General features: G+C 38.9%; 1 protein-coding gene across 1 annotated transcript; it reads left to right on the top strand.

Annotated features, from left to right (window-relative positions):
- Positions 1 to 8,434: 8,434 nt before the first annotated feature.
- LOC140613469 (olfactory receptor 5AN1-like) lies at positions 8,435 to 9,373 on the top strand. The gene has a single exon (XM_072791984.1). It carries the CDS (start codon positions 8,435 to 8,437, stop codon positions 9,371 to 9,373), a length of 939 nt encoding a protein of 312 aa, XP_072648085.1.
- Positions 9,374 to 13,751: the final 4,378 nt, after the last annotated feature.

The following is a 13,751-nucleotide window of genomic DNA, read 5'->3' as shown; positions in this document are numbered from 1 at the left end:
CACTTATGCATAGGAAATACTGCGATGTCTGCCTAACAGGCAGCTGTGATGATTGGATCTGGTCACATATTTGAGAAAATGTATGTAAGTATATACCTATAATGCAAGTGCTTTGCACATGGGGAAATGTTCAGATATCTAATTTATTTTAATTAAGGTATTTTACCAGCTAGTGTTTTTTACCAGTGTCATCTCGGGCAAATCTTTTAGCAACCCTGGCTTTAGGTTCCTCACCTGGTAATTGAAGATGTTGGACTAGATGATCCCTAGGTCCTTTCCAGCCCTAAAGACTTTTAAGTTTCTAATAGAAAAGCTATAATTATGAAAACATGATTGGACTATAGAGAAAGTGCAGAATGGATCCTGAAGGGACATGGCAAAGTGGAGCATGAAATTAGCAGGACAAATACTCCATGACAACCATGACTCAAGAGGATAAGTATCTAGAGGGTTTTCTTCATCTAACTGTCTTTTCTCCTCTTACCTGTGCCCTCAACAATAACACATTTAAGAGGATCTCAGTTGTGGGCATCTCTCTTGCTCTGAGTGGATAGCCAGTTTGATGGCCAAAGGCTCCCATCTTGGAGAGCAATAGGGCCTACCTGGAAAATTCATTTGGAAAACAATTTGAATTGCCAGAAGCAATTTCAGCTTTTGGCAAGAGGTCTTTCTTCTTGGGGAATCTGGGTCAGGTGAGAGGGCAAGATTTAGTGAGAACAGTGGATTCTGTTATCTTAAAGCGATGTGATTCTTCCAGTAGGACCTGTGTGCAGCAAGGTTTATGGTCCACAGTCTCTCTCATTCTTCACCTCTTTCTCACTCCCACACTCTCCACTGTGGGCTCTTCCTTGGGTTCTCTTGCTCCTTACCCAAGTTCTCTGACCTTCATTGAGAAGATGAATCTCTAAAATTTCAGGGATTATTCTGGGGTGAGGGATGAATGTTGAATTCTAGTTCTGCAATTACTTAAGGGTGTGGTCTTGAGCTCCATTACTTTCTGTTTTTTTTTTTCACTTGTAAAATGAAGGATAATGGGATTATTTAGAACCTATTGAGACAATGTTTATAAAGCCTAACAAATTTTAGAATTGAATGATTGAGCACTGAATTAAAAATAATGATTTACTAACTTAAGGGGCATTTCCTAAGATACCACATTCTTGTCTAGATTTTCTAACTGTATCCATCCCAAAGACTTTTCTGAATTTTCTTTTGTTTAAAGAGTCTGTTGTTATAATAATTAATTAATTGATTTGATTTCCATGTTAATATATAGTCTTGATTAATAATTTCTGAGCAGCAAAGGGCATGTTGGTTACTAAATAATGATATTAGAAAGTACTCACGTACAATTCCATTGGCCTTTTTAAATACTTCAAATAATTTTCCATGGTTCTCTCTGGAGACTCTGTGGGTCTAGAGGTACTAGTGTGCATAACACAGATATTGGAGATACCTCACTTCAAGGCATTGCCGGTCTGCCTCTTTTAACATTTTCTTTACTCACATTGTTCTTCATTGAAACATCTTGGCTTTTCTTTACCTGATTTTTTACTCTGTTCAACCTTACTAACTGGCCATATCCTTGGTAGTCAGAATTGGAAAGGTTTTGATTAGCTAGATGCAAATAGTAAATTCTCCAATTAATATTTACATCAGTCACTTTTTCTTTAAATTGTCTTGGAAAATGGTCAACACATGCAAAAACTTAACCAAGGAATGAATTTTTCCCCCTTTCCTGTAGCTTACCAAAGTTTAACAGATATATTTTATCATGAATTAGTAAAACAATCCCCAATTCCTTAATTTTTGGGAGTGATGAGTTATATAAAATACCTTTACTTCTGCCTGCTTCTGTCACCAGAATATAATAAGAAACTGAAGAGTTTTACTGCAAGTGATCAATTAGACTCTTGGCTTATATTCACTGAATTGACTGATTATTTTGGGGATGTTTTTGTTAAGTAGTGAAACCGTTCCACTAGACCATGTCTGTATATAGCATCATTGACTCAAGGTAGTTGTTGGTGACACATAAAAAGGGGCATCAGGGCTTTACACTCCAGCTGACTGGGAGATAACAGAATAATACAACACAGAAATAGTCATTGATTAACTATATTTTTGCCTCTAGGCTTAGAGACTATCTAATTTAGAAGATAATTATGTGCAGAGCTCTTTGATATTTCCGCATTAGTTTGCCTTATTTTTCTTGAAAGAGAGGAATAATAATGGGGATGATAAAGGCTAACATTTACTGAGCCCTTACTGTTTTAAGCTTTTTACATCATTCAATCCTTGCAGCCACCTTCTGATAGTAGTAAGCACTATCAGCCCCGTTTATAGATGAGGCAACTGAGGCACAGAGGGGCTAATGACTTGCTAAGGGTGATAGAGACACTGGTAGAAGCCAGGAAATTCTGAGAGCCTCTTTGGTCTGTTAGTGTCTCTCTTCTTTATTTCCCCTTCCCTCTCCCTTTCCATCTCACTCTGTGCTTACTATGGAGGATTTATATATCTTAACAACTTTTTCTTCCTATAAATACAGGAGTTGTCAGAAATTGATCAAATATGGAGATGTTTGAAGAAGGAAATCAAAGGCATGCCAGTCATTACACTTGACATTTATAATTGTCTTACGTGTGTGAGAGTGAGAGACAGAGACAAAGATATTATATAAAGCGATTTCTTTTCTACAGAATGGTAGAACTATTTTGTGCACATTCATCAGCCATATATGTGAATGCCCATCCCTCCTATTAATGTTTTTTTATGGTGAAGGCATATGCATATTGTCTTTTTCATATTTTCTGAATGTTTTTCTCAGTTTATCAGTTGTATTTGAAAAGTATTTTATGTAATGGGTTTTCAACCATATGCAAGTTCTAAGTTGCCATATTTTTTTCTCAGAGTTTTTGGTTTTGGTGTTAGATTTCAAAAATTTCTCTCCCATACCAAGATTATATGAATATTTACTCATTCATTCATTCATTCATTGATTCTTTTTATGTATAATGAGCCAGGTCTCACAGATCATTAATGGTAGAGTTTATCCTTTCTCTATCAATTTAACATATTAATTTTGTGGGGCACCAGGCTTGCTCATTAGTAGACTGTGCAACTCTTGGTGTTGGGGTTGTGTGTCTGAGTTGCATGTTAGGTGTAGAGATTACTTAATAAAATAGGAGATAAATAAAAATAAATGTTAGTTTAAAAACAGAAAAAGAAAACCTACTTTCCAAATTTGAAAAAATACTAATTTGGTCATATGTTAAATTTTTACCAATATTTAAATTTATTCTTTTTTTTAAAGATTTTAATTTATTCATAAGAGATACAGAGAGAGGGATAGAAACATAGACAGAAGGAGAAGCAGGCTCCCTGTAGGGAGCCTGATGCAGGACTCCATCCCAGGACCCCGGGATCACGACTTGAGCCAATGGCAGATGCTCAACCACTGAGTCACCCAGGTGCCCCTATTTAAATTTATTCTTAAATATTTATTTGTTCTTTTGATATGTCTGTTTTTATAAGAATAATGAATTATCCATGTTTATAATACTTTTTAGTATCTGAAAGTTCAAGTCCTTTTTAATTCTTGATTTTTACCCACAATTTTTGGCTGTTCTTAACTTATTATTTCATCTCAAGCAAGGACAGTTTGGGTATGTAGTGCAGCCAGTAGGTGGTATCCATTACAAATCTGTTAGTTCTAGCATGCTAACCATATCATCCAAAAATACGAAATATACCTTTGTAGCAGTTAGTTACTGAAAAGATACACTTTGACACATTCTTGACATCAAGGCCCATAATAATAGCTTGATGCTAGTTGTCATTTGACCAAATCTATTTGAACTCAATAAAACTAAATAGAAAATAATTTACCTGGTTTAACTCAAGAAAATGTAATAATTAACCCAGGTGCTCTGACTTGCTTCTACATAAGGTCTGAGTCTATATTGCCTAGAGGCAAGGATGCCTGACTGTCTGCAGGACTGATGAGGTCTCAGAAATTTTCCCAAATTAACCCATAAAACTCTAGTATCCCTGGCATGCCCCTCCACAGGCACAGCTGCCATTCATGGTTATGTTAAGCAATCAATGATAGTAATACCCAATATGTATCGAACAATTAATGTGTATTTGATTGCATGCTCAACATGTGCATGAATTTCCTCAGATAACTGTCTTATAAAGCTTATAGTTCGGGGGTCCTTACTGTCCTCCCTTTATGAGTAAATAATATCTAATGTGTTTAAGCCACTGGAACAAGTTCTTAGAGTGAGATGGTATTAGAATTAAAACTCTTTTTTCCACTTTATTGAGATAGAATTGACATAATACATTGTATACATTTGAGGAGTACAGTATAATGATCTGATATATGTATATATTTACAAAATGATTACCACAGAAGATTAGTTAACATTCATCACTTTGCAGTTTCTTTCTTGTGATATGAACTTTTGAGATCTACTCTCTCAGCAACTTTCAAACACACAATATAGTATTGTTAACTCTAGTCATCGTGTTGCACATTACACTTCCAGAGCTTATTTCTTATAACTGGAAGTGTTGACCACACCCAATTCCCCCATCCCCTGCCCTCTGCCTCAGGCAACCATAAATCTGATCTCTGTTTCAATGAGTTCAGTTTTTTTAGATTTCACATATCTCATAGTGAGATCATATGATGTTTGTCTTTCTTGATCTAACTGATCTCACTTAGCATAGTGCTCGCAAGGATTATTCAGGTTGCACAGATGCCAGAATTTCCTTTTTTTTCATGCCTAAATTATATTCATCTATATAATATTGAATATATATATTTAAATTTTTTTTGCAGTTCAATTTGCCAACATATAGCATAACACCTAGTGCTCATCCTGCCAAGCCTCCCTCATTGCCTGTCACCAGTCACCCCAACCCACCACCCAGTTCCCCTTCCACCACCCCTTGTTCATTTCCCAGAGTTAGGTGTCTCTCATGTTTTCTCACCCTCACTGATATTTTCACTCATTTTCTCTCCTTTCCCTTTATTCCCTTTCACTAATTTTTATATTCCCCAAATGAATGAGACCATATAATATTTGTCCTTTTCCAATTGACTTCTTTCACTCAGCATAATACCCTCCAGTTCCATCCACGTCGAAGCAAATATTTTTTATAAAATCTTTTTAAAAAATATTTTATTTATTTATTTATGAGAGACACAGAGAGGGAGAGAGAGAGAGAGAGAGGCAGAAACACAGGCAGAGGGAGAAGCAGGCTCCCTGAGGGGAGCCTGATGTGGGACTCCATCCCAAGACCCTGGGATTACACCCTGAGCCAAAGGCAGACACTCAACCACTCAACCACCCAGGTGTCCCTCCTATGCCCAATTTTTAATTGGACCATTTATTTTCTTACTATTAAGTTGTTTGGGTTTGTTTTGTATTTTGGATATTAACCTCTTTTTAAAATTTTTTAAAAAAACTTACTTATTTGAGAGGGAGGGAGACATAGAGAGTGGGGGGATGAAAAGAGGGGGAAGGAGAGGAAGAGGGATATCATCCCAAGAATCCCAAGTCAGCTCTGTGCTGAGTGCAGAACCCAATAAAGGACTTGATCCCAAGACCCTGAGATCATGACCTGAGCTGAAAACCAAGAGTCAGGTGCTTAACCATTGAGCTACCCAGGCCATGGATATTAACTTCTTATCAGATATGTGATTTGAAAATATTTTCTCCCATTCCATAGGTTAACTTTTCACTTTGCTTATCACTTCTTTTGCTGTGTGGAAGCTTTTTAGTTTGATATAATCTCTCTTGTTTATTTTGAATATCAAATTTTCCCAACACCATTTATGAAAGAGACTGTCCTTTCCCCGTTAAGTATTTTAGACTCTCTTATCAAATATTTGTTGACTCTATATGCATGATTCTGTTTCTGGGCTGTGTCTAAATGTATAAAGCCACTGACTGGACTCTCTGCTAGAGTGCTCCTGGGTTTGATAGCTTCCCAGGAGCTCTGGCCAGGCTTCTTATCTGGGTGGTGCTGGGGGATATACTCAGCAGTTGGTGGGGCTGTGGATTGGTTTTCCCTGGCGTGGATAGGGTGGAGACAGGCTCTGAAGTCAACAAGGCTCATTGTTTGAGGTTCTCAGGCAGGACTGTGTGCTGAGTTCTCCGGACCAATGAGGCCAGTGTCCTGGCTCTGCAGCTGAGCAGCACTGCTGGCTAATGGACTATGTTCCTTTCTAGGTGCTCTGGCCAGGGTTCCTGGTTGGGCTGGGCTTCAGGGGATACGCTCACAGTGGATGGGTGTATGAATGAGTTTCCTGCCTGTGCGGAGTGACAGACAGGCTCCAAGTGAGAAAGCTTGCCATCTCAGATCCTAAGTTGGGCAGAACTGCCCACTAAATTCCCTGGTGGTCAGATGGGGTCACCATCCAGGCTCTGCAGATGGACAGAACCTCTGGTTGGGATTTCTACTTGGGGCCAATGCAAGTAGGAATGCTGTTGGCTAAGATCTGAACATTGGTTGCCATAAGTCCTGCCCCTTCTCCATCCCAGTGGTCAAACCCCACAGATTCTCCTGTGACTCCCAAGAGGCGAGACCAGATTGGACATCCCAAGAAGTAACCTACAATTCTCAGGGAACTGGATATCCACCTTGGGAGGAACTCTTTTTTTCTACTGTGGAAACCACAGGCGAAAGGGACCCTACACTGTTGGTGTGGCATTGTGCCAGCGTGGGAGAGTGGCAATACAATCAGAGTGTGGCTGACATCCACCCTTCTGTGTGGTCCTTCTTGGTTCCTGTAGTCCAAGGTAAGTCTTTCTGCCTCATTTCTATGTTCTACAATTTTCACAATGTTGTCTTGTCTATGAATAGTTTCTACTTATTCTTCTGGGGAGGGGATTGATGTCAGGAATGACCTATCGTGCCATGTTGATGATGTTGCTCAGAACTAAAATTCTGAGGTCTAAACCCCTAACCACAATACTAGGCTGTTTCCTAAGAAACAAAATACTTTAAGATCGAGACAATAATTGGGGGCAATAGTGAGTTGTGTTAGCCCTCTGTATAGAAGAGTTCTTATGAAGGATTCCCTAAGAAAACTTATACTAAAGTTTATTGAGCACACATGATGTGCCCCAGGAGAATAGTAGCAGAATTACATACTATGATGTAATTTTCCAGGCCATTTTGGAGATGTATGTTTAAAAGTTTTTGTTAAAATTTTGAGAAGTTATTATAAACAGGGTAATTTTTCTTATGGGTAAGATAAGAAATTTAAGATATCTATCTAGATGATCATCTGGTAGAGAAGAGGTATTCTATATTTATTCTATAATTATGTCACTTATGCTTTGCTATTATAGAACTCCAGGTATATATTGAATTATCAGAGGTCTTTTAAAAATGTATTATTTTAGGGATGGCAGGGTGGCTGAGCAGTTGAGCATCTGCCTTTGGCTCAGAGCATGATCCTGCGGTCCCGGGATCAAATTCTGAATCAGGTTCCCCATGGGGAGCCTGCTTCTCCCTCTGCTTCTGCTTCTGCCTCTCTGTCTCTCATGAATAAATAAATAAAATCTTTTTTTTAAATGTATAATTTAAGGGATCCCTGGGTGGCTTAGTGGTTGAGTGTCTGCCTTTGGCTCAGATTGTGATCCTAGGGTCCTGGGATTGAGTCCTGCATCAGTCTTCCCATGAGGAGCCTGCTTCTCCCTCTACCTATGTCTCTGCCTCTCTCTGTGTCTCTTGTGAATAAATAAATAAAACGTTTTAAAAAATTAAATAAATTAATTAAAAATATATTATTTTACAAATGATGTACTATATGTTGGCTAATTGAATTTAAAATAAAAAAACATTTTTAATCAATGATTTATACTTTATACATAAGAACCACAGGATTTCTATAGCTTTTTTAAAAAACTTGTCAATCAATTTTTAAATATCTCTTAATTTTCAGAGACCTCATGAAAAAATTGGGCCTGAAGCACTTTTAAGAGGCACTTTTCGGGGTGCCTGGGTGACTCGTTGGTTGAGTGTCTGAATCTCTGTTTTGACTCAAGTCATGATCTCCTGGTTGCGGGATCAAATCCCACATGGGCTCTGTACTCAGTGTGGAGTCTGCTGCAGATTCTCTCACTCCCTTTCACCCACACTCTCAGTCTCTGTCTCTCAAATAAATAAATAAATAAATAAATAAATAAATAAATAAATAAACAAATATCTTAAAAAAATAAAAAACAAAGAGGCACTTCCTGACAATTTGAGATGAAAAACTGGATCTTTTGTCAGGTCAGTGAGGCATTGCTTCTTTCCCTGCATGCCATGGAGGGAAACTACGGCACATATGAGATTTGTAATGCTGTCATTTCACCTGGGTCAGCAGTGCCTTCTCTTCTTTCTTTTCTGATTTTAGAAGCACCAAGCAATGACTGGAGGAGGAAATACTACAGAGATCACTTATTTCATCCTTTTGGGCTTCTCTGATTTCCCCAGAATCCTAGCAGTGCTCTTTGCTGTATTCCTGCTGATTTACATTTTGACTCTGACTTGGAACCTGGGCCTCATCATCTTAATAAGGATGGACTCTCACCTCCACACGCCCATGTACTTCTTCCCCAGTAATCTGTCCTTCATAGATGTCTGCTATGTGACCTCTACAGCTCCCAAGATGCTCTCCAACTTTTTCCAAGAGCAACAAACCATCACCTTTGTGGGTTGTGCCGTTCAGTACTTTGTCTTTTCAACCATGGGACTGAGTGAGTCTTGTCTCATGACAACCATGGCTTATGACCGATACACTGCCATTTGTAATCCACTTCTCTATTCATCAGTCATGTCACCCACGCTCTGTATTCAGATGGTGCTGGGATCCTATCTGGCTGCACTTTCTGCTTCTATATCTGAGTTGTGTGCCTTGTTTCAGCTTCATTTCTGTGGGCTTAACGTCATCGACCACTTCTTCTGTGACATGCCCCAACTGTTAGTCCTGTCCTGCACTGACACTTTGTTTGTAAATCTCTTGACTGCTATATTAACAATGATCTTTGGGATAATAAATGCCTTTATTATTGTGATATCTTATGGCTTTATTGTCATGTCCATCATGAAAATCACTTCAGCTAAAGGCAGATCCAAAGCTTTCAACACCTGTGCTTCTCATCTGACAGCAGTTTCTCTCTTCTATACCTCAGGTATCTTTGTCTATTTGAGTTCCAGCTCTGGTGGTTCCTCCAGCTTTGACAGATTTGCATCAGTATTCTACACTGTGGTTATTCCCATGTTGAATCCCTTGATTTATAGTCTGAGGAACAAGGAAATCAAAGATGCCTTGAAGAGGTTACAAAAGAAGAGATGGTATTGCTGAGGTCCTGTCCAGAGTTGTCCTCTCGAAACCTTAACCCCTAATAATGTGCAGAAGAATGGATCTAACAAAATTCATACTGCCTTTGGATAAAGAAGCTTTTTCATTTCAAAGATTTTATTTATTCAGGTGAGACACAGAGATGCAGAGATATAGGCAGAGGGAGAAGTGGCTCCCTGTGGAGAGAAAACATGAGCAAACATTTCTCCAGAGAAGATATACACGTGGCCAACAGACATATGAAAAAATGCCCCACATCACTTGCCATCAGGGAAATACAAATCAAAACCACAATGAGATACCATCTCACACCAGTCAGAATGGCTAAAGTTGACAAGACAGGAAACAACAAATGTTGGCAAGGAGACGGAGAGAGGGGAACTGTCTTACCCTGTTGGTGGGAATGAAAGATGGTGCAGCACTCTGGAAAACAGTATGGGACTTCCTCAAGAAGTTAAAATAGAGCTACCCTATGACCCAGCAATGCACTACTGGGCATTTTCCCCAAAGACAGGATGTAGAGATCCAAAGGGGCGCCTACACCCTAATGTTCATAGTAGCAGTGTCCACAATAGCCAAACCGTGGAGAGAGCTGAGATGTCCATGGAAAAATAAATGAATAAAAAAGATGTGGTCTATATATACAATGGAACATTGCTTAGTCATCAGAAAGGATGACTACCATTTACATCGATGTGAATGGAACTATAGGGCATTACGCTAAGTGAATAAGTCAATCAGAGAAAGACAATTATCATACAGTTTCACTCATATGTGGAATATAAGAAACAGCACAGAGGATCATAGGGGAAGGGAGAGAAACCTGAATGGGAAGCCATCAGAGAAGGAGAAAAATCATGAGAAACTCTTATCTATAGGAAACAAACTGAGGTTTGCTGGAGGGCAAGTTGGTGGGGGTGATGGAGTAACTAGGTGATGGGCATTAAGGAGGGCATGTGATATGATGAGCACTGGGTTTTATACGCAACTGATAAATTACTGAACACTACATCTAAAACTAATGATATACTATATGTTGGCTAATTGATTTTAAATAAAAAAAGAAGTAGTTACCTCCTTCAGTCTTTACTGACTGGCTTTGGGAGAGAAATATCTTTTGTCAGCCCTGGTAGGGATTCTGAGATTTCTTTGATTTTTTTTACATGCATAGTCTTGTTCCACACTTTTTGTTCCCTCTTAAGAGAAGAGTCATAAAATTGTATGCCTTCTCTTTATCCTTCAAAGCCACACTGGGTATGGAAACCTGCCCATTTCGCTTCCTGAGAGCATTGCTAACCACTAAGATTTGTGGGACTTCTCCTAGACCCACAGTCAGGCAGTTCTCTTTGTGTTCTCACTAGCCATCTGTGAGCCTGCTTGCTCTTTACTTATATGTACAGATGTTCGTGTTTCTTAAAATTTGTGCAACTTATTTTTTATTCTGAGTCTTTTTTTTTAATTTATTTTTTTATTGGTGTTCAATTTACTAACATACAGAATAATCCCCAGTGCCCGTCACCCATTCACTCCCACCCCCCGCCCTCCTCCCCTTCTACCACCCCTAGTTCATTTCCCAGAGTTAGCAGTCTTTACGTTCTGTCTCCCTTTCTGATATTTCCCACACATTTCTTCTCCCTTCCCTTATATTCCCTTTCACTATTATTTATATTCCCCAAATGAATGAGAACATATAATGTTTGTCCTTCTCCGACTGACTTACTTCACTCAGCATAATACCCTCCAGTTCCATCCACGTTGAAGCAAATGGTGGGTATTTGTCATTTCTAATAGCTGAGTAATATTCCATTGTATACATAAACCACGTCTTCTTTATCCATTCCTCTTTCGTTGGACACCGAGGCTCCTTCCACAGTTTGGCTATCGTGGCCATTGCTGCTATAAACATCGGGGTGCAGGTGTCCCGGCGTTTCATTGCATTTGTATCTTTGGGGTAAATCCCCAACAGTGCAATTGCTGGGTCGTAGGGCAGGTCTGTTTTTAACTCTTTGAGGAACCTCCACACAGTTTTCCAGAGTGGCTGCACCAGTTCACATTCCCACCAACAGTGTAAGAGAGTTCCCTTTTCTCCGCATCCTCTCCAACATTTGTTGTTTCCTGCCTTGTTAATTTTCCCCATTCTCACTGGTGTGAGGTGGGATCTCATTGTGGTTTTGATTTGTATTTCCCTGATGGCAAGTGATGCAGAGCATTTTCTCATATGCATGTTGGCCATGTCTATGTCTTCCTCTGTGAGATTTCTCTTCATGTCTTTTGCCCATTTCATGATTGGATTGTTTGTTTCTTTGGTGTTGAGTTTCATAAGTTCTTTATAGATCTTGGAAACTAGCCCTTTATCTGATATGTCATTTGCAAATATCTTCTCCCATTCTGTAGGTTGTCTTTTAGTTTTGTTGACTGTATCCTTTGCTGTGCAAAAGCTTCTTATCTTGATGAAGTCCCAATAGTTCATTTTTGCTTTTGTTTCTTTTGCCTTCGTGGATGTATCTTGCAAGAAGTTACTGTGGCCGAGTTCAAAAAGGGTGTTGCCTGTGTTCTTCTCTAGGATTTTGATGGAATCTTGTCTCACATTTAGATCTTTCATCCATTTTGAGTTTATCTTTGTGTATAGTGCAAGAGAGTGGTCTAGTTTCATTCTTCTGCATGTGGATGTCCAATTTTCCGAGCACCATTTATTGAAGAGACTGTCTTTCTTCCAATGGATAGTCTTTCCTCCTTTATCGAATATTAGTTGACCATAAAATTCAGGGTCCACTTCTGGATTCTCTATTCTGTTCCACTGATCTATGTGTCTGTTTTTGTGCCAGTACCACACTGTCTTGATGACCACAGCTTTGTAGTACAACCTGAAATCTGGCATTGTGATGCCCCCAGATATGGTTTTCTTTTTTAAAATTCCCCTGACTATTCGGGGTCTTTTCTGATTCCACACAATTCTTAAAATAATTTGTTCTAACTCTCTGAAGAAAGTCCATGGTATTTTGATAGGGATTGCATTAAACGTGTATATTGCCCTGGGTAACATTGACATTTTCACAATGTTAATTCTGCCAATCCATGAGCATGGAATATTTTTCCATCTCTTTGTGTCTTCCTCAATTTCTTTCAGAAGTGTTCTATAGTTTTGAGGGTATAGATCCTTTACATCTTTGGTTAGGTTTATTCCTAGGTATCTTATGCTTTTGGGTGCAATTGTAAATGGGATTGACTCCTTAATTTCTCTTTCTTCAGTCTCATTGTTAGTGTATAGAAATGCCACTGATTTCTGGGCATTGATTTTGTATCCTGCCACGCTACCGAATTGCTTTATGAGTTCTAGCAATCTTGGGGTGGAGACTTTTGGGTTTTCTATGTAGAGTATCATGTCATCGGCGAAGAGGGAGAGTTTGACTTCTTCTTTGCCAATTTGAATGCCTTTAATGTTTTTTTGTTGTCTGATTGCTGAGGCTAGGACTTCCAGTACTATGTTGAACAGCAGTGGTGAGAGTGGACATCCCTGTCTTGTTCCTGATCTTAGGGGAAAGGCTCCCAGTGCTTCCCCATTGAGAATGATATTTGCTGTGGGCTTTTCATAGATGGCTTTTAAGATGTCGAGGAATGTTCCCTCTATCCCTACACTCTGAAGAGTTTTGATCAGGAATGGATGCTGTATTTTGTCAAATGCTTTCTCTGCATCTAATGAGAGGATCATATGGTTCTTGGTTTTTCTCTTGCTGATATGATGAATCACATTGATTGTTTTACGGGTGTTGAACCAGCCTTGTGTCCCAGGGATAAATCCTACTTGGTCATGGTGAATAATTTTCTTAATGTACTGTTGGATCCTATTGGCCAGTATCTTGTTGAGAATTTTTGCATCCATGTTCATCAGAGATATTGGTCTGTAATTCTCCTTTTTGGTGGGGTCTTTGTCTGGTTTTGGAATTAAGGTGATGCTGGCCTCATAGAACAAATTTGGAAGTACTCCATCTCTTTCTATCTTTCCAAACAGCTTTAGGAGAATAGGTATGGTTTCTTCTTTAAACGTTTGATAGAATTCCCCTGGGAAGCCATCTGGCCCTGGACTCTTGTTTCTTGGGAGGTTTTTGATGACTGCTTCAATTTCCTCCCTGGTTATTGGCCTGTTAAGGTTTTCTATTTCTTCCTGTTCCAGTTTTGGTAGTTTGTGGCTTTCCAGGAATGCGTCCATTTCTCCTAGATTGCCTAATTTATTGGCGTATAGCTGTTCATAATATGTTTTTAAAATCGTTTGTATTTCCTTGGTGTTGGTAGTGATCTCTCCTTTCTCATTCATGATTTTATTAATTTGAGTCTTCTCTCTCTTCTTTTTAATAAGGCTGGCTAATGGTTTATCTATCTTATT

Source organism: Canis lupus, chromosome 21, assembly GCF_048164855.1.
Source record: "Canis lupus baileyi chromosome 21, mCanLup2.hap1, whole genome shotgun sequence".
Taxonomy (NCBI): domain Eukaryota; kingdom Metazoa; phylum Chordata; class Mammalia; order Carnivora; family Canidae; genus Canis; species Canis lupus.
This window is presented reverse-complemented; position numbering and strand designations above follow the sequence as displayed.

Excerpts from the sequence above, each read along its gene's own strand:
- LOC140613469 (XM_072791984.1), top strand. The coding sequence starts at position 8,435 with ATGACTGGAGGAGGAAATACTACAGAGATCACTTATTTCATCCTTTTG.